The following is a 21358-nucleotide window of genomic DNA, read 5'->3' as shown; positions in this document are numbered from 1 at the left end:
AAGTCATTTGGCTATGGAGACACCACTTGTGTTACATGTACTCCAGATTGGAGTAGAGGCGTAAGCCCTAGAAACTGTCAAACTGCCAAACTGCCAAACTCTGTCACCCATACAACTACTCTCCGCGACCGAGGTGGGGCTGGACATACGTTCCTTTGCACTTATAACATATAGTAGATGGCTAATGATTGTAATAAAATTGTAAGTAAAACCCCAGATGACACATCAGTGAATAAGTGTTCTGTGTAAAACTCTGACTTGTCCTGATTATTTGCGACTTACTTCCTTTTCCTCAAATCAATTACGTTCCAAAAACTATTCACACGACAAAATTTCTAGAACCATAAGAAATATCTACTTAAAGCAGAGTCCATTGTAGGATTCCGAGTATATCATGAGCATGTGTTTATAAATCACTGTCAAATAGTGATGATACCAGGTGTCCGCGAAAAGGTGAGCGTATCCTGCCCCACCTAGGGTACCGTCACAAACACATGCAAAAGCAGGTCAAATGTTCACCTGACAAAACACGGCAACATATGGTAAAAGTTAAAAATAGGAAATTACACACGACATCATTCTTGCCACTGATGCGTCAAATTTAAAGATGTCCTCCACATGATGCACTTTGAATTCTTCGTGGAAAGGTAATGCTCGATTGTTCCTCAAAGTTGTGAAATGTGGACCCCAGTTGGAACTCCTGGAATATTGCTCGAAATATACGGAATGTTGAGTATAAAACGTCAACGCCTTAAACGTCCCCCCTCTTGTCATACAGTCACCATGTGATCACTATCAAGTGAGTGAACCTACTTGTGACATTAAACGTAGGAAATACAAATTAAGCATATCAACAATCAGAGTTGCGCTGCGATTATTATGTTCAGACTAGGGAGACAAATCATGCATATCTATCTTCAGTAGTGTAGTGTAAATTTCGAAGTGTTGTCATTTTGGTATCGATGCATACAGCATGCATAATTACAACTTGCAGCATTCGCTTGGTGGGGTGGTATAAACCAAGAAAATATCACCATATAGTGATTACAATAAATGTCAAAACTTTCATTGTTAACTTCATTGAAAATAATGTTCAAGGGTCAACACGACCAGGCTAACTCCTTTACGAGTTATACGTTCTGCTTACACCGAGGGGGAACGAGCAATCGTTGATCACCAATAATACATGTAGTTCTAAATGTTCATCTGGGCATAACAGAAGCAGTGTAAGATTATCTAGGTAAAGAGTATTTACGTATTCCCCGGCATGTGACAGCTCCCCAACAGATGAACAGCCATGTCAACAACATATCCGACATCCACCGAGTACACGGAGTTACTGCATACAGTAGTCTGTCGCCTACAAGGAAGTTTAATTAACTCACAACTATCGTAGTCAACAAAGCCCGGGAAAATGAAAAAAACAGATTGTGTTTATGACTTCATGTCACGCATGATTCAGCGGAATTCTGCACGCAGGCAACCAGATACTCCACACAGGCAACCAGATACTGCACACAGGCAAGCAACTACTGCACTCAGGCAAGCAAATAATCCACACGGGCAACCACATACTCCACTCAGGCAACCAAATATTCCACAAAGGCAACCAAATACTGCACACAGGCAACCAAATACTGCGCACAAGCAACCTAATACTCCACACAGGCAACCAGATACTCCACACAGGCAAACAGATAGTGCAGTCAGGCAACCAAATACCCTACTCGGGCAACCTAATACTCAACACAGGCAACCAAATACTCAACACAGGCAACCAAATACTCCACACAGGTAACCAAATACTCCACACAGGCAACCAAATACTCCACACAGGCAACCTAATACTCCACACAGGCAACCTAATACTCCACACAGGCAACCAAATACTCAACACAGGCAACCAAATACTCCACACAGGCATCCAAATACTCCACACAGGCAACCAAATGCTTCACACAGGCAACCAAATACTGCACACAGGCAACCAAATACTCCACACAGGCAACCAAATACTGCACACAGGCAACCAAATACTGCGCACAGGCAACTAAATACTGCACACAGGCAACCAAATACTCCACACAGGCAACCAAATAATCCACACAGGCAACCAAATACTCCACACAGGCATCCAAATACTCCACACAGGCAACCAAATACTCCACACAGGCAACCAAATACTCCACACAGGCATCCAAATACTCCACACAGGCAACCAAATACTCCACACAGGCAACCAAATGCTTCACACAGGCAACCAAATACTGCACACAGGCAACCTAATACTCCACACAGGCAACCAAATACTCCACACAGGCAACCAAATACTGCACACTGACATCCAAATACTCCACACGGACAAAATGTCAGTTAAATCTCCTTAGATACAAATCAAATACACTTTGTCGTCGCTTCATATTCTTACGATGCTGCAATGGACGATGTTGCCATCCGATGCGGGATGTTGCGATGCGATATAAACGTGTTGAGGTGTGATTTGTCGATAGAAGTGAAAATCGAGACTATCTTGCCTACTGAAGAAAGCAATGTTTCAGTTCATGAGTAGTGTTTGTTGTTTCAGATATTTGGTTCTGACAAACGTCTCAATAAGGACACAAAATTTGACAGTTTTGTCTTGGAAATATATTAAAATGGTTACAGGAGAAAATATCAATCAAATTCGTTGTTACCCAGATCTATTCCAGGTTAACTATCTAAACTCCTAAATTACGATACTCTTCTTTAGACCTTCCTCGTGAAAGAAAATTGAATGTCTACGCTATGTCTGTAACATGTAATTTGGTAAATGTAAATGAAACTATTTGGGTGAGATGGCCACTTCTTTTGTAGTACATGATATTAAATACTAGTACGTCATTATTGGAAGCTAATATAGCTATTGGTAGCTATCGGAATATAAAGATATATCGACATGCTATATTGTTGAAATAGAAGACCGACCTGGGTAATGCGGACAACCGTTGATTACCCCCCTGAGACTTTACACCTAACACAGGTTCTAAAATTAGGCCAGGCCAATGTGTCAGCTGTTATTCATATAGTTCCAAACTGTACATTTTCCTCCTTCCTTAATACGATATATCACCAATACAGGAAAAGTGTAGGGTTGAACATGGTAGTGACAACATCACAATGTAAATATGTTTTGATGTCGATAGCTTGTTCCCGCATGGATGGAAGAAGGAAGACATTATACATATGTGTGTGTTTATGTCTGTGTTTGTCTATGTCTATGTCCCGAATGTCAGTGTCTTTATCTGTTTCTGTGCCAGAGCAGCTTTGTCTGTGTCTGTGCCTGAGTGTCTGTGTCTATGTCTGTGCCTGAGTGTCTGTGTCTATGTCATGTGACTGAGTGTCTGTGTCTGTACTTGAGCAGCCGTGTCTGTGCTTGTGCCTGAGTGGCTGTGTCTATGTCTGTGCCTGAGTGACTGTGTCTATGTCTGTGCCTGAGTGGCTGTGTCTATGTCTGTGCCTGAGTGGCTGTGTCTATGTCTGTGCCTGAGTGGCTGTGTCTATGTCTGTGCCTGAGTGGCTGTGTCTATGTCTGTGCCTGAGTGGCTGTGTCTATGTCTGTGCCTGAGTGCCTGTGTCTATGTCTTTGCCTGAGTGTCTGTGTCTATGTCTGTGCCTGAGTGGATGTGTCTATGTCTGTGCCTGAGTGGATGTGTCTATGTCTGTGCCTGAGTGTCTGTATCTATTTCTGTGCCTGAGTTGTTATGCCCTTTGCCTGAGTGTCTGTGTCTGTGTCTGTGCCTGAGTGGCTGTGTCTATGTCTTTGCCTGAGTGGCTATGCCATGTGCCTGAGTGGCTGTATCTATGTCTGTGCCTGAGTGGTTGTGTCTATGTCTGTGCCTGAGTGCCTGTGTCTATGTCTGTGCCTGAGTGGCTGTGTCTATGTCTGTGCCTGAGTGGCTGTGTCTGTGTCTGTGCCTGAGTGGCGGTGTCTGTGTCTGTGCCTGAGTGGCTGTGTCTATGTCTGTGCCTGAGTGGCTATGCCATGTGCCTGAGTGCCTGTGTCTATGTCTGTGCCTGAGTGGCTGTGTCTATGTCTGTGCCTGAGTGGCTGTGTCTGTGTCTGTGCCTGAGTGGCGGTGTCTTTGTCTGTGCCTGAGTGGATGTGTCTATGTCTGTGCCTGAGTGACTGTGTCTATGTCTGTGTCTGAGTGGCTGTGGCTGTGTCTGTGCCTGTGCCTGAGTGGTTGTGTCTGTGCCTTTGTCTGTGCCTGAGTGTCTCTGTCTGTGGATGTGCCTGAGTGACTATGTCTGTGTCTATGTCTGTGCCTGAGTGGTTGTGTCTATGTCTGTGCCTGAGTGGCTGTGTCTGTGCGTCAGTGGTTGTGCGTATGTCTGTGTCTATGTCTATGCCTGAGTGGCTGTGTCTGTGCTTCAGTATGTAGTCGTTCAGTCGTGTGATGATATTCATGTAGGGCTCGTTGTAAAATTCAGCAAAGTTATTTTGTCCACTTGTGACTCAACCGGGAACAGATATGAGAATGGTTGCAATGACGCACATGACCCTTTGTTAATCATACGTGACGGTTCTGTTACGCCGCAGTCAGCGATAACCTCGTTATATCACAGCTACCTGAAAATAATTGTGTCTGGATCAAACCGGTGGTAAATATTATGAGCAACGTTAAACGCCGTCCAGTACGATGACACACAATCATTCAGGCAACCAAATCTAATTAACCAATCATTTGAGCCGTCTCTTACAGCAAACATAACTACCAAGGGCCAGTTGCACCCCGGATGTCACACGGGGTTATGTTTAGTCACGATCAGTGTTATCTGAATGCCTTGTATCAGTACAAAGAGAAAGCATTGTTTGTTTAGTGGACCGACTGCAATATGGCCAAATGTATCTGAGGGTGGTTAAGACGTCGCAATAGCTTTACAGAGTTGCATCCTTTTACCGTGCCAGGATCCGCTGGTCGGTGATCAGATTCGCTCAAATTATGACCCTTGTACTGCATCACTGTGGGTTGGGGCACGGTTAGCCCAACGTCTAAGGTGTTTTGGTGTGGATAAGCGTTTCTCTAAGTAGTTAGTTGTGTTTTGGTATGGATACGAGTTTCACCGAGTAGTTGGAATCTGTCTTCCCTGGATCAAATCCCAGATACGCATCGATTGTGTTCCGTGGTTTACAGCACGCGGGTTTCACTGGAGTTGTATTCGTCTACGATCTGCATCACAGCCGTGTCGTTATATAACTGAAATACTGTTCAAAGTGGCGTTAAATAAAGATCACTGAGTATTGTTCATGCCAAGTCTCGTCACAGTCACACACTTCGTGCGATCACAGAATTCAACTGTCATTAAGAATTCGAAAATGTTATTTGTGTGGCAAATCGTCTTGAGATTGTTTAGTAATTTGCGAATATCATTGAATCAGTTACAGGTTCCTTTAATTCAACTATTCAGCTTGTCAAACGCAGCAGAAGTATATATGTTCAATCTTTATTTCACATACTGAAGAGGCCACAGGCCTCTAGTACAATTTGAAGAATATACAATTTTATACAATTTATGTACATATCTCACCAAATCACCTTACGTCATTCCACCTCGCATCTCAACGCAGTCACATAATTTCACACATACAGTACAATACCATACCCTGTATTTTCATCATTTCTATTTTACCATATCACAACTTGTTATATCATTCAACATATTCTATAACATCATATCATATTGTATCGTTATTATAAGATCATACTATATAGTATTATTTCATATACCATTATCATATCATAACATACGGGGCGGTCGGGTAGCCCAGTGGTTAAAGCGTTCGCTCGTCACGCCGAAGACCCGGGTTCGATTCCCGACATGGGTACAATGTGTGAAGCCCATTTCTGGTGTCCCCCGCCGTGATATTGCTGGAATATTGCTAAAAGCGGCGTAAAACCATACTCAGTCAGTCAGTATCATAACATACCATACATACCATTGTACCATATATCACACCTATATTATATCACATTTCAACATGTCATATCACACAACACATTAGCAATTTCATAGCTTGTCCCATCATATCTTATCATATCATACCATATAATGCCATGTCAATACATGCTAATTTATTTCATATATATCAATCAATATTTATTCAACACTGGAAGACCGCAAGCCTTATAAAATGTACACTTAAAAACAGTATTTACACAATTTCTATAATACACATTACATATTGCATCATATCCCCTCATGTATCATATCACACCACAACACTTATCAAATCATATCACATCATGTCATGTCACATCATATCATTTCATATACATATAACTATACTAAACCATTTGTAATATCACGTCCCACAATATCATATGACAGCCTAGTAGTTAAATACCATTTCTAACTCTTTTTTTTGTAGTTTATTCAGATGGCAAATATCTTTAAATATGTACTTAATGTATATACACAATAGTTTCCTAATACCAAGCAGATAAGATTATTCTTTCATAAGGTTATATGTAGTATATTTGAAGTATATATGTAGCGTGCGTGATCTCTCAACGGCAAGTGAAGGTAATGCAAGATTGTAGTGCGCTTCCATCACCATCTTCGTCGTTTGTTTCGTAGAACGCATCTTCTTTATACGAAGCAGTTTCATCAAAATTGCAATATTCACTCACTCATACACTCATTCATTGCTTCCTAAGATGATCGGTTTTCCTCTTTTTCATAATCCTAAACGCTGACACGCTCCTGTTTACATCTGGTGACTACTATACAAGTCTACATTATATCCCGTTCAAGGGTGTATCTTGTGTATATCAAAAAGATGGGTCGATACCTGATTAAAGGCAACTGTTTCCAGACATGTTGGTTTCAGTTCATTCCTGAGTTCGATGCTGAATTATTGTTCCCAGCTTGTCATGATGACAGTACTGCTGCAAGCGCCGCAAACTAAAACTCACTCACTCACTCCACGATAAACGTTAGGCAGCAGATGAAGGGCATTCAACGTCCGTGTGGGGATCTAATCCTTGCCATATTTTTGTGATGGGAGAACGTACTAACCATTGTGCTATCACATGTGAGTAGATGTCTTTGAACAATTAAGTCTAGTGTCATTGTTCTTAAAAACATCAATAACAATTTCGCAATAGTGACTATTTATTGAATATCATGGTATGTACAAACGTTAGGAAGGAGATAAAGGACATCAACGTCCGTGTAGGGAATCAAATCCTCGCAGAATTCGTGAAGGGAGAACGTTCTAACCATTTTCCTATCAATTGTGAGAAGTGTTCTTTAAAACATTAGGTCTGGTGTCATTGTACAGAAAAACAACATCAATAACAATTCCGCAATTAATGTCAAGGAACACCAACGTTACCACGACAACAATGACGCCGATGGAGCTATGCGAGTATGATTATTCTTTTAAACTTCAGTATATATGAAACATGTCATGGTATCCCAATTACGCTGATCGATGCTCATAATGTCAGTCACTGGATTGTCTGGTCCAGACTTAAAACAAACTACGGTTAGTACGAACTAAAATTTGAGTTCGTTATAGCCGTAGTTTACTGTATATTGAATAAAATGAAATTAAAAAGAAGCTATTCCTGCAAGGAGGAAAATCAAATAACACTTATCGATGTCCAATGATATTACAAATCATGCATTATTCTCAGTTATCAAGACATAAGCTGCCATCAAATATCATAACACACCAGGAACAAATAAATCTTAAAGAATCAGATTCATATGTGCACATAATAGATTGTCCATTAGATTACACCAATCAATAAGAGGAAACTGGTGTTTTGTAAAGCGTATAAATTGTGTACAAGTGCTATAAAATAACATGAAAACTTTATTTTGTCAATACTTAGGCATCAGAAATGTCCTTGGCAAGACTGTAAACGTTTTCTTGATCATTTTCATCAGACCGATCATCACCTCCGGGATGTCCATCAAGATTCCCATCGTCTCGAAGAAGACACTTTGTGTTGTAGTAGTCGGCCGTGTCTCTGTCTTCCTCATCGATCTTAGCGGCGTGGTCGTAGGTGTCATCAGAACATCCTTCCGGTTGCCGCTTACTTGCAACATCATAAGCATCCTCTTCACATTCAGTGCTTGTCCTCTGAATGTGACTGTAAGTATCATCCACTTTGCTGGGATTCTTACCCTGCAGTGCAGTGTCATAATCCCCCTCGTCCGCTGCCACGTGGTCGTACACCCCCGCGTCGGCATCAGCTGTTCTGGGAGAGTCGTGCTGACCGAGCACATTGTACTGACCCTCCTCTAAGTTCTGACCACTCGCTACATCAGAGAGTCGTGTATCTGCGGCCATGTGTTTCAGCCCAGTGGTCGCCTCTCCTGCCTGTGGAACACAGTTTGCAGTGTCGTAGTCTCCTTTGGACTTGTTACCTCTGTCAGGTCCCGAGAGGTGATTGTAGGGATTCCCGTGTGGGATAACCTTCTTGGAGTTGTCGGATTCTGACAACACATTGTACTCATCCTCATCATTAATCTGAGAGGTGTTGATGTAGATGTTGTCATTGTGAGCATTTGGTCGGACTATCGCCGTTCGAACCGTGGATGACGTGGATGTTCTATCTATGTCAGGAGGTGTTATGACTGAATATGCTTCATTTCCTGTTTGTGCCTGAACGGCTAATCCATAGGTGGTGTTTTCTGTGACTGAAGTGAAGTGTATTGGTTGATTCCCACTTTTTGTCTTAAAGCACAGTTTCTTTTGCCTGAAACACCGAAGTTCTGGGTGGTTAAATTTAGTTTCCTTGAACAACAATGGTGTTGCTATGAAGTCATTTCTAATTTCCGTTTCGAGACGCCAAACATCCCATGCAAGTTGAGATGAATACTTTTGGATTCCCTTTAGTATATAGTACTTTTTCATATAATAAAGTCTTTTTCGTCCTTGATATTTTACAGATGAGGTATGTTTTCATGAAGCACGCCTCTCTTCTTACCTTCTCAACACGACGACTACAATGAGGATTGCCAGCACAAGCAGCACACATCCTATACCTAGTCCTATGAAGCCACCTTAAGGAAGATAAATACTACATATGTACTCTGAATACATATTATATTGTCATCAAATCAAAGATACATTTGGTATGTCATCATGGAGATGATTACATTAAAAAGGGTAAATATAACATTAAAAATGGTAAAAGTTTCACACTTTAAGATCAAAAACACAACTCTGGCAAGTTCTGAAATGTTAATGAACGTTAATGATATGTTCAAAAACAACTTCTAGAGCTGCAATAATTCCCTATTTGGGCTTTAGATATCTTGTATTGTTATATCTATCCAATACAAGACCCAGTTAAAATTGCGGTCTACGTAAATAGTACAGCTTTCTCGACACTTGACGCTGAGTAAGAGCGATGGGTTGAACGCTGCACTATTTTAAAGATATCCTTCCGTGCATGCACACGTGATGCCATGTTAGCACGATAATGGTGCTGAAAAGTCATAATCCCTGTAATCCCTGTACAGCAATTTGAGGTGCCTTAGACGACTTGGTCACACATACTCCTTACTTGCCGTTGATTGTTTTGAAGTTTCGTGAGCTTTCTAGATCATAGGTATTCTTCGCACATTATTTCTAAAGTACTTGTCAGCCTGAAAGTGAACATTTCGACTGTCTTATACTATTGTATATATCATATGATGAAACATATTTATGATTATATGCAAGCGTTTGATACACACCTGCCTGGGGATTGCTCGAAGAGTTCATGGCATCTTTCCGTCCTGCAAGTGGCGTCGTTACTTCGGTAGAGTGGACGCCATCGGTTGTACCAACACCTCCTTGTGGCTTCGATTTTGTTTCTGATGATGAGGGATGTGTTAAAGATGTTGGAGTCGTTGTTGGTGATATGGTTGATAATGATGAGGATTGCGGTAATGATGTTGGTGTCATTGTGGTTGACGCTGTAGATATTTTTACTGGAGTGATCAAAATGGACGATTAATAGATAACGAATCACAGTTTGATTTCAAATGAGGAAGGGCGTTGATATCAAGGCTGCTTTTACCATTATTACAGATATATTACAGCGAGAGACACCACATTTGAGCGTCATATATTCATTTTATTATGCCTCAGAGTGAGATTGACCAATCAGAGAGCAGAACTACTGACCCCACATGAGCCCGTATACCGTCAGTAAAAATCCAAGATGAATGATACTGACCTTATATCGTCAGCAACAGTCATCTTGGATTTTTCAACACCCACCTCACATATTTCACATGAAAATTCTGGTACAGAAATTCGTTATTCGACACTGTTTTGTGTTTTAATATCATTAATTTTGATGTGCAATAGGGTTCATGTTTTTGGATCACGTTCGTGACTTTAATAAGATTATATAAAGTTAAAATTATCAACAAGGTTTCGCTTCTGAGGTTTGAAGGGTAGTCTCGCTTTGACCTTAACGTCTTAGGTTGTAAGTGGTAAGTTTTGAGTTTTAGGTTTTGACATGACATGTGCGACAAAGATACCAATTAGTTTCTACATAATAAATTCGTTATGTCGTCTTTAGTTGCCGTATACTGTGTCATATTAGGTTAGCCTCGTCCAATATGTTTCTGCTAGCCTAATATGACACCGTATACGGCAACTAAAGACACCATAACTAAGAGTATCCCTTTGGGAAATCGAAGCTTGGCATTCGGTGTGACCAACCAACCACTAGGACACCCCTCCGCCGTCTTGTTTAAAAAATTATGAAAATAATAATTATTGAAAGTTGACAGTCAGTTATGATGAAACTAAAGGCAGATATTACTCATGATAGCGAGAAGAAATAAACCTACTCAAGGCATTGAGGTTGTGTGTTAATGAGGCATTATTATAGCTGTGGCTATCTTAATTATCTGAGACTACAGTCTGTTTCTAATTCATAATTACAGTTTCATGGTCACTTAACTTCAAAGTTTATAAACAACAACCAAAGTACACATCAGTTTGATGATGATGAGTTTTAAAATGACAAGCACGCTTTCACATAAGTACTAAGCATCTATGATCCGTGTCACTGCCGTTTTCGTCCCACGTTACAGAAAGTAACATTCATTAAAAAGTGTTATGCTTAATGACCTTGAGTCTACCAAAATTCATCCAACTACAGCATACACTTATTTGGTTATCGTGACTATAATTTAGGAGTGAATTAGACCTTCAATATACAACACAAGTATTTCAAGGTTATGTTCAAAGGCTATACAGCATATAAACAAACTATGATATCCTGTGCTGGTACTTCCAAACACTAGATTTTGAGTGAGTGAGTATGGTTTTACGCCGCTTTTAGCAATATTCCAGCAATATCACAGCGGTGATTTTGAGTAATCATTCGAGAATGCCAAAATGTTTACATATGTTCAAAAATTTCGTTGGCTTTTTAGATCAGAATTATTTTCAGTGCATTATTTCTAACAGCACTTGTAGGCCTGAAAGTGAAAATGCGTCAACTTCGATTAAAGATTAAATAAGTCAGACTAGCTCAACTGGTTTCTGATAGCCGCAAACTGGCACGTGCTTGTCTGCTTTCAGAGCCATAATTGCAGAATGACAAGAAGAGAAGAGAACTAAGACCCGTACCATCTTCACATATGAACCTCCTTTGTTCTGAACATGGCCTCCAGTATAAACGCTTTCTTCCATTCGACTGCTTGTATACACTCAGGCACTTTGTGTCTGAAGAGGCACTACCGTGATACCCATCGTACTTCAAAGCCTCCTTTCCTGAAAAGAATATTGAATAGGGTATCGGCACATGTAGTAACACAACCTTTCAGGCAGATACAATGCGATACATTTTACTTCCTGTAAAGGTAGTGTCGCTGACGAAATGAATAGCATCTTACTATTTATGAAACTAAATATAAGGGTAATATAATTAATTTAATTAAAGGTTCTGTAAGACACAAACAATAATCGCAAATGTAAAAACACCGTATTAGTACCAGGTCTATCTCCATTCTCCCGAGACAAGTTGCTTTGTTAACGTTGTGAAAGGACATGAAGACATATAACCATTTGACGGGAGTAACAAATTTGTAAGGAAAGCACTTGTTTTTTTTGGCCCAGACTGTCACAAAAAGCCGAGGCTTGTTATGTAATTATACATATTCGATACACAAACTTTATAGTTTATAGTCTGGATGTCGTATAGTTTGCTACTGATATAAACGGAGGTTGCAATCATCTCTCTTGAGCATAACCTCTTGGTAAACCTTTTGATTCTTGAAAAACAGGTGAATGTTTCCATGTTAGAGAGGCAAGGATATAAAGCCAAAGTCACACGAACTTTCAAATTTAATTGATAATGACAACTCAAGTTGTGTTTTTATAACTCAACTCGCAATTAAAGTAAACTAAAATATACCAATTGTATATTTGAATAACAATCTTATCATTGTCATTGTTTCATGCATTAAACTTGGACATGTGTACAATATGCAACAGATTGACAGAGAAAGTATTTATCAACCACTGCTGTAAACCTCCTTGAAATGATTTTAATTTTAATACTTATTAGTCAGCAGCGACAGAGAAATGTAAAATGTGAAAAGGAACCTAAAGGAACGTATGAAGTATTGAGTGATTTGAAGTGATTCACTGTAGTATTTAAGCTAGATAAAAACAAATAACGATAACCTATCGTGTTGTACTATCCCTTGTCGTTGCATTATAGTTATTTCGTTTTTGGCTGTATCGCAATATTGCTATATCATATCGCAATATCGTACCGTGCTATTGTTTTGTCGCGATATCGCCTGGATACCTCAGGGCGTTCTAGTGATGGCCCCTCTTAGCTACCATACGGTAGACACCATACCTGCTTTAAGTAACGAGTTATCGTGTTTCCGTGAAAGGTAAGAAAACAGAAAGCCTTATATTATTCGAAATTCCAAAGACGCCAGTTATGTGTGCAGCATGTAATAAATGTATCTTGGATGTTTTGTAAGTCACAATTTAAAAAGAAGCTACAACTATGCTCAGTTGACTCTTGAAAACATATAATGAAAACACGATGAATGATATTGATTCACTGGAAATGACATTGAAAACTTTAAAATTGTTTGAAAGTATCCGGTATGTTCATTTGACTGACATCAATCATTTTCTCTTTCTTTCATCGGGTTTATGGTACGACCAAGTACAGGGGTATTAGCAAGGACATGAACAAAGGTGATACTTGTTTCTACTAAATGTTCCATTGTGTGTAAAACTTTCTCATGCCATATCTCTTCAATTTGTGTTCTTCACTTTCATAAAGATTTCACTCATTTATGAAATTATGCAGATCTTATAGCTTAGAAAGACTTCTTAATATACCAATCTATTCTGAAAATTCTAGATGCCATATGTATCACTGGCACACAGGCTAAATGTCTATTCAAAGTTGCACGAATGGGTTTTGAGTTCTGATCCAGAAAGGTAAAGAACCACCAACGCCATTGGCCTCGTGTTAGATATGATATGAAAGAAAAATCTCTTTTAATAACCACCCTATGTGGCTTCGTATGTATTCATATAATTTTAAAATCAGTTGTGAAATGACCACTACTTTATGTGAAAAGCTATTGCAATATCCTTACCGTTGATCCATTTCTTGTGTAGATATTTGTATAAACCTATCCAATATGTTTTGAAGTCTCTCCTGATGCGAAGAAGACTGCTCTGAACAGGTATATTAAGCTTAACCAAGTTGCAAGTCCTGTTGGCAGCATACCATGACTTCTGACGTGGACAACTTACATATACATATGTACGTGCAACTAAAAACAAAGAAACAGAAGTTGAAGGCGCGTGACATAATAGTGTAAGTACTGCTGTGCAGCATCAGGCAAGAAAACAAACACTTCCTTATTTAGTCAAATTGTAGTGGTGCCAGTAGACCAGTACATGCTTACCCTTTTCGAGACCGTTTAATCATCCTTCGTGTCTGAATATGAAACAGGGGCGACAAGGAGAGGAGCATAATTGGTGGCCATATGGACGCTTACTTTTGTGTAAATGTCATATGCCAAAAGATTCACATTGGTGTTATCGATAAGAAAGTCCAGCATTTCACATATTGTTTTCTCAGTAAATTTTTAAACCCTTAAATTTGCTGTGTGGGACAGTGCTGTACAAAGTTTATAAATCAAATGTTTGAAGGAATTGAACTTTTTTCTTCTGAGATTGAAAAAATGCAAGCAAATGCTTAATTGTGTTTGAGAATCCGCATTGTAATAATTCCACTTGCCTCAAATACCTTCCGTTGAATATAATTTAAGAAAATCCTTCCTTAACTGTACCAAGGATCGTCGAGACAGGGAAATTGTGGTACATGTGTTTGACTTTGCAATCTATCTCTTTTTAAGCTTTGAGATCCAATACAAAATAGAAGGTTTTAGAGTCATGCCATGTCTACATGGTAGTAGTAATTGTAAAAGGTGTCATGTATTCATGGTAGTGGTAATTCAGACAATGGTCTTTAGGAAAAGGTCGCAATGACAATATAACAGACACATGAAACGGAAATAGAATTTTTTACTTATCCTGTTTGATCAGTTTCTCCACATCTCTGTCTTTGCCGTATGTGAAACATCCTCTGAGCATGTATAGAATACGAAACGAGCTCCCGTGTAATACCAATTTCATGAAGCGAGTGAATAGTTCTGGTATCTGACGAGCGAAATACTATTCACGAGTTTCATAAAAATGGTATTACACAGGAGCGAGTTTAGTAATAATTTTATGACTTGCCGCTGATAACGTTTTATAACCTCATTTGATAGAACGCGACCCACGGTATAATCCAATTGAGCTTAACAGAATAATACAACTTCAAACATATGTTGAATCATATGAATTAAATACCATACAACGGCCTTCCTTTAGAATTTAGCATCAAAAAGTTTACAAACACGTCACAAATCCCTATGACGTAATTTGTGAAATTGTGATGCAAGTTACTCAATGTCCTGTGACGTCAGACTAGCAACAGGATTGCTGGGGTCATCGAGCGTGCATACTTTCCTCCCGGGGATTATCTATACAAGCAATGTATGGAATAACATGTTGTGAGTTTTCAATAGTTGTAAGTGAAACTAGGTCCGGCTGCACCTAAGCCGTTTGGTATTAAACACTGTGTAATACCAGCTTATTGTTATTAAACAGTGGTATTTTCAATGGGCGAGACATAAACACTGCAAAACATATTTCATAGTTAACATATTTGTTCATACGAATGGCGAATATATGTTAAAAGTCCTTTTATGTGTTATCATCCAGAAAGTGATATACATAACATAAGGATTCTGAAAATTTATTTCTACCATGACGAATATCAACGGAGATTAATCTTATTGTGGAGGAAACGTAATGCAACTTGCCATTCACAACAAAGCAGGCATAACAGTCTTCGATTTCCTTGCAATCGTCAGAAGTGCTGGTGTGGATGGAGAGGTCCGTGTTCCCACGTATCACATACGCACAGTAAGTGTCTTCCTCTTGATGAAATGACATGTTTTCTAAAAAATTCAAACATAAATAATCCGCACTCTCATTTTGAATTAAGACTGACAGTGTACCATGCTGGTGATAATGACACGCATTGAAAGAGCGACTATTTAAACACTGATCAAGTCTTTCAGTTTGTCACCATTGGCTTTTGAGCAACATGGAACTGAAGTGTGGAAGGAATGAACAATGAAAGATGTCCAACCAGTCCTGTGCCTCGTGCCACAAAGCGTCCTCAACGCTACGACTACCGTATGTCTATGTTGAATTGTGGGTGTTATGAGAGAAGCAGGGCTCAGGTGTTTTAGTGACATTGTGATCCCATTTGCATTATTTCAACAAATGCATGTACAGTATGACATTAACGCCGATCGTACCTAGCGTATATACTGACATTCCATGAACGTTGCCACACTTTTCGTCCAAGTTTCCTGGACACGTGTTCTCAGGTGTCATCGAAGTTGTAGTGCTGTATCTTACTTTTAGACAGTAGCACGTGGTTCCCTGTAAATGCGCACAAAGGTAGATATGACGTCATAATCAATTAGTGTTGACATTGATATTTACGCAACACTTGCCTGACATCACAATAGATCTCAAAACAATACTCTATCGTGAATGAACAATTACCAACAGGTACATGTTGAGCGGTCTCTTCGTCTCTAAACATAACAGATTAAACAATGCAAACTCATTGTTTTACATATCTATATTTTCAGCGGGCTCTGGAAATGCTTAAAACTTGGAAAGAATTGGGTTGCAGTGATCCTTGAGGCCTAAAATTACTGTTTTATCTTTATAGTACGTTTATGAATGAGTGAGTTTGGTTAACGCCGCTTCGAACAGCAATCCACTTATATCACGGCGTTCTTTAATGGAATATAGTGGTTTTTGCATTTAATGAGAGTGTTTGTCTTTTGTTTAACGTCGCACTCGGCAATATTCAAGCTATATGACGGCGATATGCAATTAATCGAGTCTAGACCACACAATCCAGTGATTGATATCATGAGCATCGATTGGAAAACGATGACATATATCAACCTTGTCAGCGAGCCTGACCACCCGATCCCGTTAGTCGTCTCTTGCGCTAAGCCTGGATTGCTGAAGACATATTCTAACCCGGATTTTCACGGGCCTAAATGAGAGTTAGTCTGGTCATATCACAGTGCTTAATGTGTGAGATAAATCTAAACAGATGACGGCTTTAGAACTTTACTACTTCATCTCAGACGGATACGGTGTTGACAACCAAAGGATCAAATCGGATTCCAATCCTGCAAGCATGCGAGACGCTTCTCTGCAAAGAAAACCGCGGCGTCTTGGACGACAGGGCTACCACTCACATCGCACTTTGAATTAAATTAATAAATATTCCGAACAGTGGTATATCCAGTATCACTGCAGTTGCCATACTGCATGTTGCATATCTTTCAAATGATGAATTTGATGAACCCACCTTCATGCCTACTGAATCTTCTGGGCTGCAGTGAAGATGGCACTTCCATACCGAGTTATCAAGGAATTCTACCATTGATTCTGCTGTCACACTCCCCAGGGGAAGGAAGCCAGCATAGGTGTACAGGGGACTGAAGTCTTCTGTATGTGAACAATTCAAGGTAATGAACGTGTGAGAAGGCTACTTCTACTACTTTAGGTGTATTGCTATGATAAATGATGTACTTCTATTAAGGACATTAACACCATGTATGCTTGTGTGTAATTGTCTTTAACCAATCAAAATTAAAACGTGTTTGTAATAGTGTAAGGTGTGGCCAGTAGGCCGATATTTTCAATTGCCCTTATTGTACCTGTCCAAAGCCAGGCTAAGTACTGCATGGCACCTATCCAGTAGTAGGTGCCGGACTGTAGACGGTCCAGAAGGTCTAGTGGAATGTCATCTGAGCCTGGTGTGTACAACCTGCCTTCTCTCACATTGCATCGGCTTTGTGCCTCCCACCAGTTGCTTGGTTCATCCATAACGTGTATTCGAGAAGTTTCTACAAATTGATTTTCAGAAAGTGAATTGTTTGATAGGCATTACTAAGAAGTTGACGGATGACAAAGTAGACACAGTTTATGGATAACAATTTCTTTAATTACTGTAAAGGCGGCTTTTTGATTAGATCCTTATTGTCGCCTTTACAGTAAATAAAGAAGTTGTTATCCATAAATTATCTCTACTTTGTCATTCGTCAACTTCTAAGTAATGCCTATCAAACAATTCAAATCAAAGGACCCAAAATATGTGACTTTCATTTTGACCTTACATATTGTAGAATTCATATACAATCGCGTTTGACAGTAAAAAAAGAAGTTGTTATCCATAAATTGTGTCTACTTTGTTTCAGAAAGTGATTAAGTATAGCAGCATAATTCGGATATCAGTTTTAACTAGCACTCCTTGTATGTCTCTTCCAAATATGTTTAGATTTCGTCAATTATGTCTCACTTATGAAAAGTGAAATTAAGATGAAAGTGTTTGTACATCTTCATCCATTGTTCAAACCATTAGTTTCTACCGTGCATTGTGACACCACACGCATGACGTCATGATAACACCAAGTGCCCTCAGTAGGTGTTCACATAACTGTAACATGTGATAGCTTTACACAAGTATACGTAGAGATGCACATGTACCTGGTTGCCGCTGATGACTAACGGCTGTGTGATTATATAAGAAGCACAGGGTTAGTAAAACACGCGTGATACAAAAACGCCATGTAGCGACAAGAGCGAATATATGTCCTATGTATCATATTCACTTTTCAGGAGTATTTGTCATATATATCCTCGAACCCAGACCAAAGACGTTACGATTAATCTGTTAATACCTTCTAAAGCCTGCCATCGTAGCTTTATAGAGAACACAAATTCGAACGCCATCACAATCAAGAGTCCATCATTATACCCTGAAATCTGCACGATTTGTCTCTAAAATAGTTACCGATTGATCTCGCGAAACATCAAGTATAACATAGTTATTGTGGACGTCAATGTTTGAAGCCTCAGGTAAGACATAGTACCTTTAAACAAGTGAGCCCATGTCTGTAGACATAATATCATACCATGTTTTATACATATGGGACAGTTTGTCAGGATCTTAATGGAACGAGAACTTACGTATTCCCCGGCATATGACAGCTCCCCAACAGACGAACAGCCATGTAAACAACGTATCTGACACCTACTGAGTACATGGAGCAACTGCATACAGTTGTCTGTCGCCTACAAGGAAGTTTAATTCACTCACAACTAGGGCAGTCAACAAAGCCAGGCAAAATAAAAATAGATTGTGTTTGTGTCTGCATGTCACGCATGATTCAGCGGAATTCTGCACACAGGCAACCCAATGCTCCACACAGACAACAAATTATTCCACACAGGCAACCAAACACTCCACACGGGCAACCAAATACTGCACACAGGCAACCAGATACTGCACACAGGCAACCAAATACTGCACACAGGCAACCAGATACTGCACACAGGCAACCCAATGCTGCACACAGACAACAAATTATTCCACACAGGCAACCAAACACTCCACACAGGCAACCGAATACTGCACCCAGGCAACCAAATACTACCAACAGGCAACCAAATACTCAACACAGGCAACCAAATACTACCCACGGGTAACCAAATACTACCCACGGGTTACCAAGTACTCAACACAGGCAACCAAATACTCAACACAGGCAACCAAATACTCAACACAGGCAACCAAATACTACCCACGGGTTACCAAGTACTCAACACAGGCAACCAAATACTCAACACAGGCAACCAAATACTCAACACAGGCAACCAAATACTACCCACGGGTAACCACGGGTACTCAACACAGGCAACCAAATACTCAACACAGGCAACCAAATACTCAACACAGGCAACCAAATACTACCCACTGGTAACCAAGTACTCAACACAGGCAACCAAATACTCAACACAGGCAACCAAATACTACCCACGGGTAACCAAGTTCTCAACACAGGCAACCAAATACTCAACACAGGCAACCAAATACTACCCACGGGTAACCACGGGTACTCATCACAGGCAACCAAATACTCAACACAGGCAACCAAATACTCAACACAGGCAACCAAATACTACCCACGGGTAACCACGGGTACTCAACACAGGCAACCAAATACTACCCACTGGTAACCAAGTACTCAACACAGGCAACCAAATACTCAACACAGGCAACCAAATACTACCCACGGGTAACCAAGTACTCAACACAGGCAACCAAATACTCAACACAGGCAACCAAATACTACCCACGGGTAACCAAGTACTACCCACTGGTAACCAAGTACTCAACACAGGCAACCAAATACTCAACACAGGCAACCAAACAATCAACACAGGCAACCAAATACTACCCACGGGTAACCATGGGTACTCAACACAGGCAATCAAATACTCAACACAGGCAACCAAATACTACCCACGGGTAACAAAGTACTCAACACAGGCAACCAAGTACTCAACACAGGCAACCAAATACTACCCACGGGTAACCACGGGTACTTAACACAGGCAACCAAATACTCAACACAGGCAACCAAATACTACCCACTGGTAACCAAGTACTCAACACAGGCAACCAAGTACTACCCACGGGTAACCAAGTACTCAACACAGGCAACCAAATACTCAACACAGGCAACCAAATACTACCCACGGGTAACCACGGGTACTCAACACAGGCAACCAAATACTCAACACAGGCATCCAAATACTACCCACGGGTAACCACGGGTACTCAACACAGGCAACCAAATACTCAACACAGGCAACCAAATACTCAACACAGGCAACCAAGTACTACCCACGGGTAACCAAGTACTCAACACAGGCAACCAAATACTCAACACAGGCAACCAAATACTACCCACGGGTAACCACGGGTACTCAACACAGGCAACCAAATACTCAACACAGGCATCCAAATACTCAACACAGGCAACCAAATACTACCCACGGGTAACCAATTACTCAACACAGGCAACCAGATACTCAACACAGGCAACCAAATACTACCCACGGGTAACCAAGTACTCAACACAGGCAACCAAGTACTCAACACAGGCAACCAGATACTCAACACAGGCAACCAAATGCTCAACTCGGACAATATGTCAGTATAATGTCCTCAGATTGATGCACTTTGTCGTCACTCATTATCTCATCCTACGATGCGATGCCTGCTGCAATGGACGATGTTGCCATCCGATGCAGGATGTTGCGATGCGACATAAACGTGTTGGGGTGAGATTTGTCGATAGAAGTGTTGAATCGAGACTCTCTTGCCTACTGAAGAAATCTATGTTTCAGTTCAAGACATTTGTTTGTTGTCTCAGATATTTTGTTCTGTCAAATGTCTGAGTTAGAACACAAAAATTGACAGTTTTGTCTTGGAAATATATTAAAATGGTTTGAGGTGATAATAACAATCGAATTCGTATTTCCCCAGATCCCTTCGAGGTTAACTATCTAAACTCCTAAATTAGGATACTCCTTGCTTAACCGTCCTTCTGATGATCTTGAAAGACATTTTGTAGTACATTATTTTTAATGCGTCATTATTGAAGCTGATATAGCCATTGGTAGCTATCGGTATATAAAGATATATCAAAATGCTATATAGTTTAAATAGAAGACCGACCTGGGTAATGCAGACACCTGTTGATTACACAACAGCGAAGCCTTATCTCCCCTGGGACTTCACACCAAACACAGATTCTAAACTGAGACCAGACCAATGTGTCAGCTGTTATTCATATAGTTTTAAACCGA

General features: G+C 40.2%; 2 protein-coding genes across 6 annotated transcripts in view; both read right to left on the bottom strand.

Moving 5' to 3' along the window:
• The window catches only part of LOC125384463, a 29836-nt gene extending 11077 nt beyond the window's left edge, over positions 1-18759 (bottom strand). For 2 of the 3 annotated variants that reach the window (XM_048403815.1, XM_048403817.1), the window contains exon 1: positions 18671-18759. The gene's annotated coding sequence lies outside the window, so the exon portion shown is untranslated. Of the gene's footprint in view, positions 1-1255; positions 1365-18670 lie in introns of those variants that run through there. The other variant, XM_048403816.1, reaches the window with a different exon arrangement.
• On the bottom strand, positions 5962-14699 carry LOC125384464. 3 transcript variants are annotated; one of them, XM_048403819.1, is made up of 5 exons: positions 13639-14699; positions 11636-11779; positions 9739-9960; positions 8985-9060; positions 5962-8753 (listed from the first exon to the last, which is right to left on the bottom strand). In XM_048403819.1, the coding sequence occupies exons 3-5, from the start codon at positions 9947-9949 to the stop codon at positions 7880-7882; spliced, it is 1161 nt and encodes a 386-aa protein (XP_048259776.1). In that variant the 5' UTR covers positions 9950-9960; positions 11636-11779; positions 13639-14699; the 3' UTR covers positions 5962-7879. The 3 variants fall into 3 exon arrangements, with proteins under 3 accessions (XP_048259776.1, XP_048259775.1, XP_048259777.1); XM_048403818.1 differs by having other exon boundaries at positions 9739-9975; positions 13639-14698; XM_048403820.1 differs by having other exon boundaries at positions 9739-9858; positions 13639-14696.
• Positions 18760-21358: the final 2599 nt, after the last annotated feature.

The sequence above is a fragment of the Haliotis rufescens genome, unplaced genomic scaffold, assembly GCF_023055435.1.
Source record: "Haliotis rufescens isolate VD_foot unplaced genomic scaffold, xgHalRufe1.0.p SCAF_3, whole genome shotgun sequence".
In the NCBI taxonomy this organism is placed as follows: Eukaryota; Metazoa; Mollusca; class Gastropoda; order Lepetellida; family Haliotidae; genus Haliotis; species Haliotis rufescens.
Note: the sequence above shows the minus strand (reverse complement) of the source record. Positions and strands in the feature narration are given on the sequence as shown.

Coding starts and splice junctions, on each gene's coding strand:
- LOC125384464 (XM_048403819.1), bottom strand. CDS start 9,949: ATGACACCAACATCATTACCGCAATCCTCATCATTATCAACCATATCA. Junction 9,061..9,738: donor TTCGAGCAATCCCCAGGCAG/GTGTGTATCAAA, acceptor ATCTTCCTTAAG/GTGGCTTCATAGGACTAGGT. Junction 8,754..8,984: donor GTAGTCGTCGTGTTGAGAAG/GTAAGAAGAGAG, acceptor TCGGTGTTTCAG/GCAAAAGAAACTGTGCTTTA.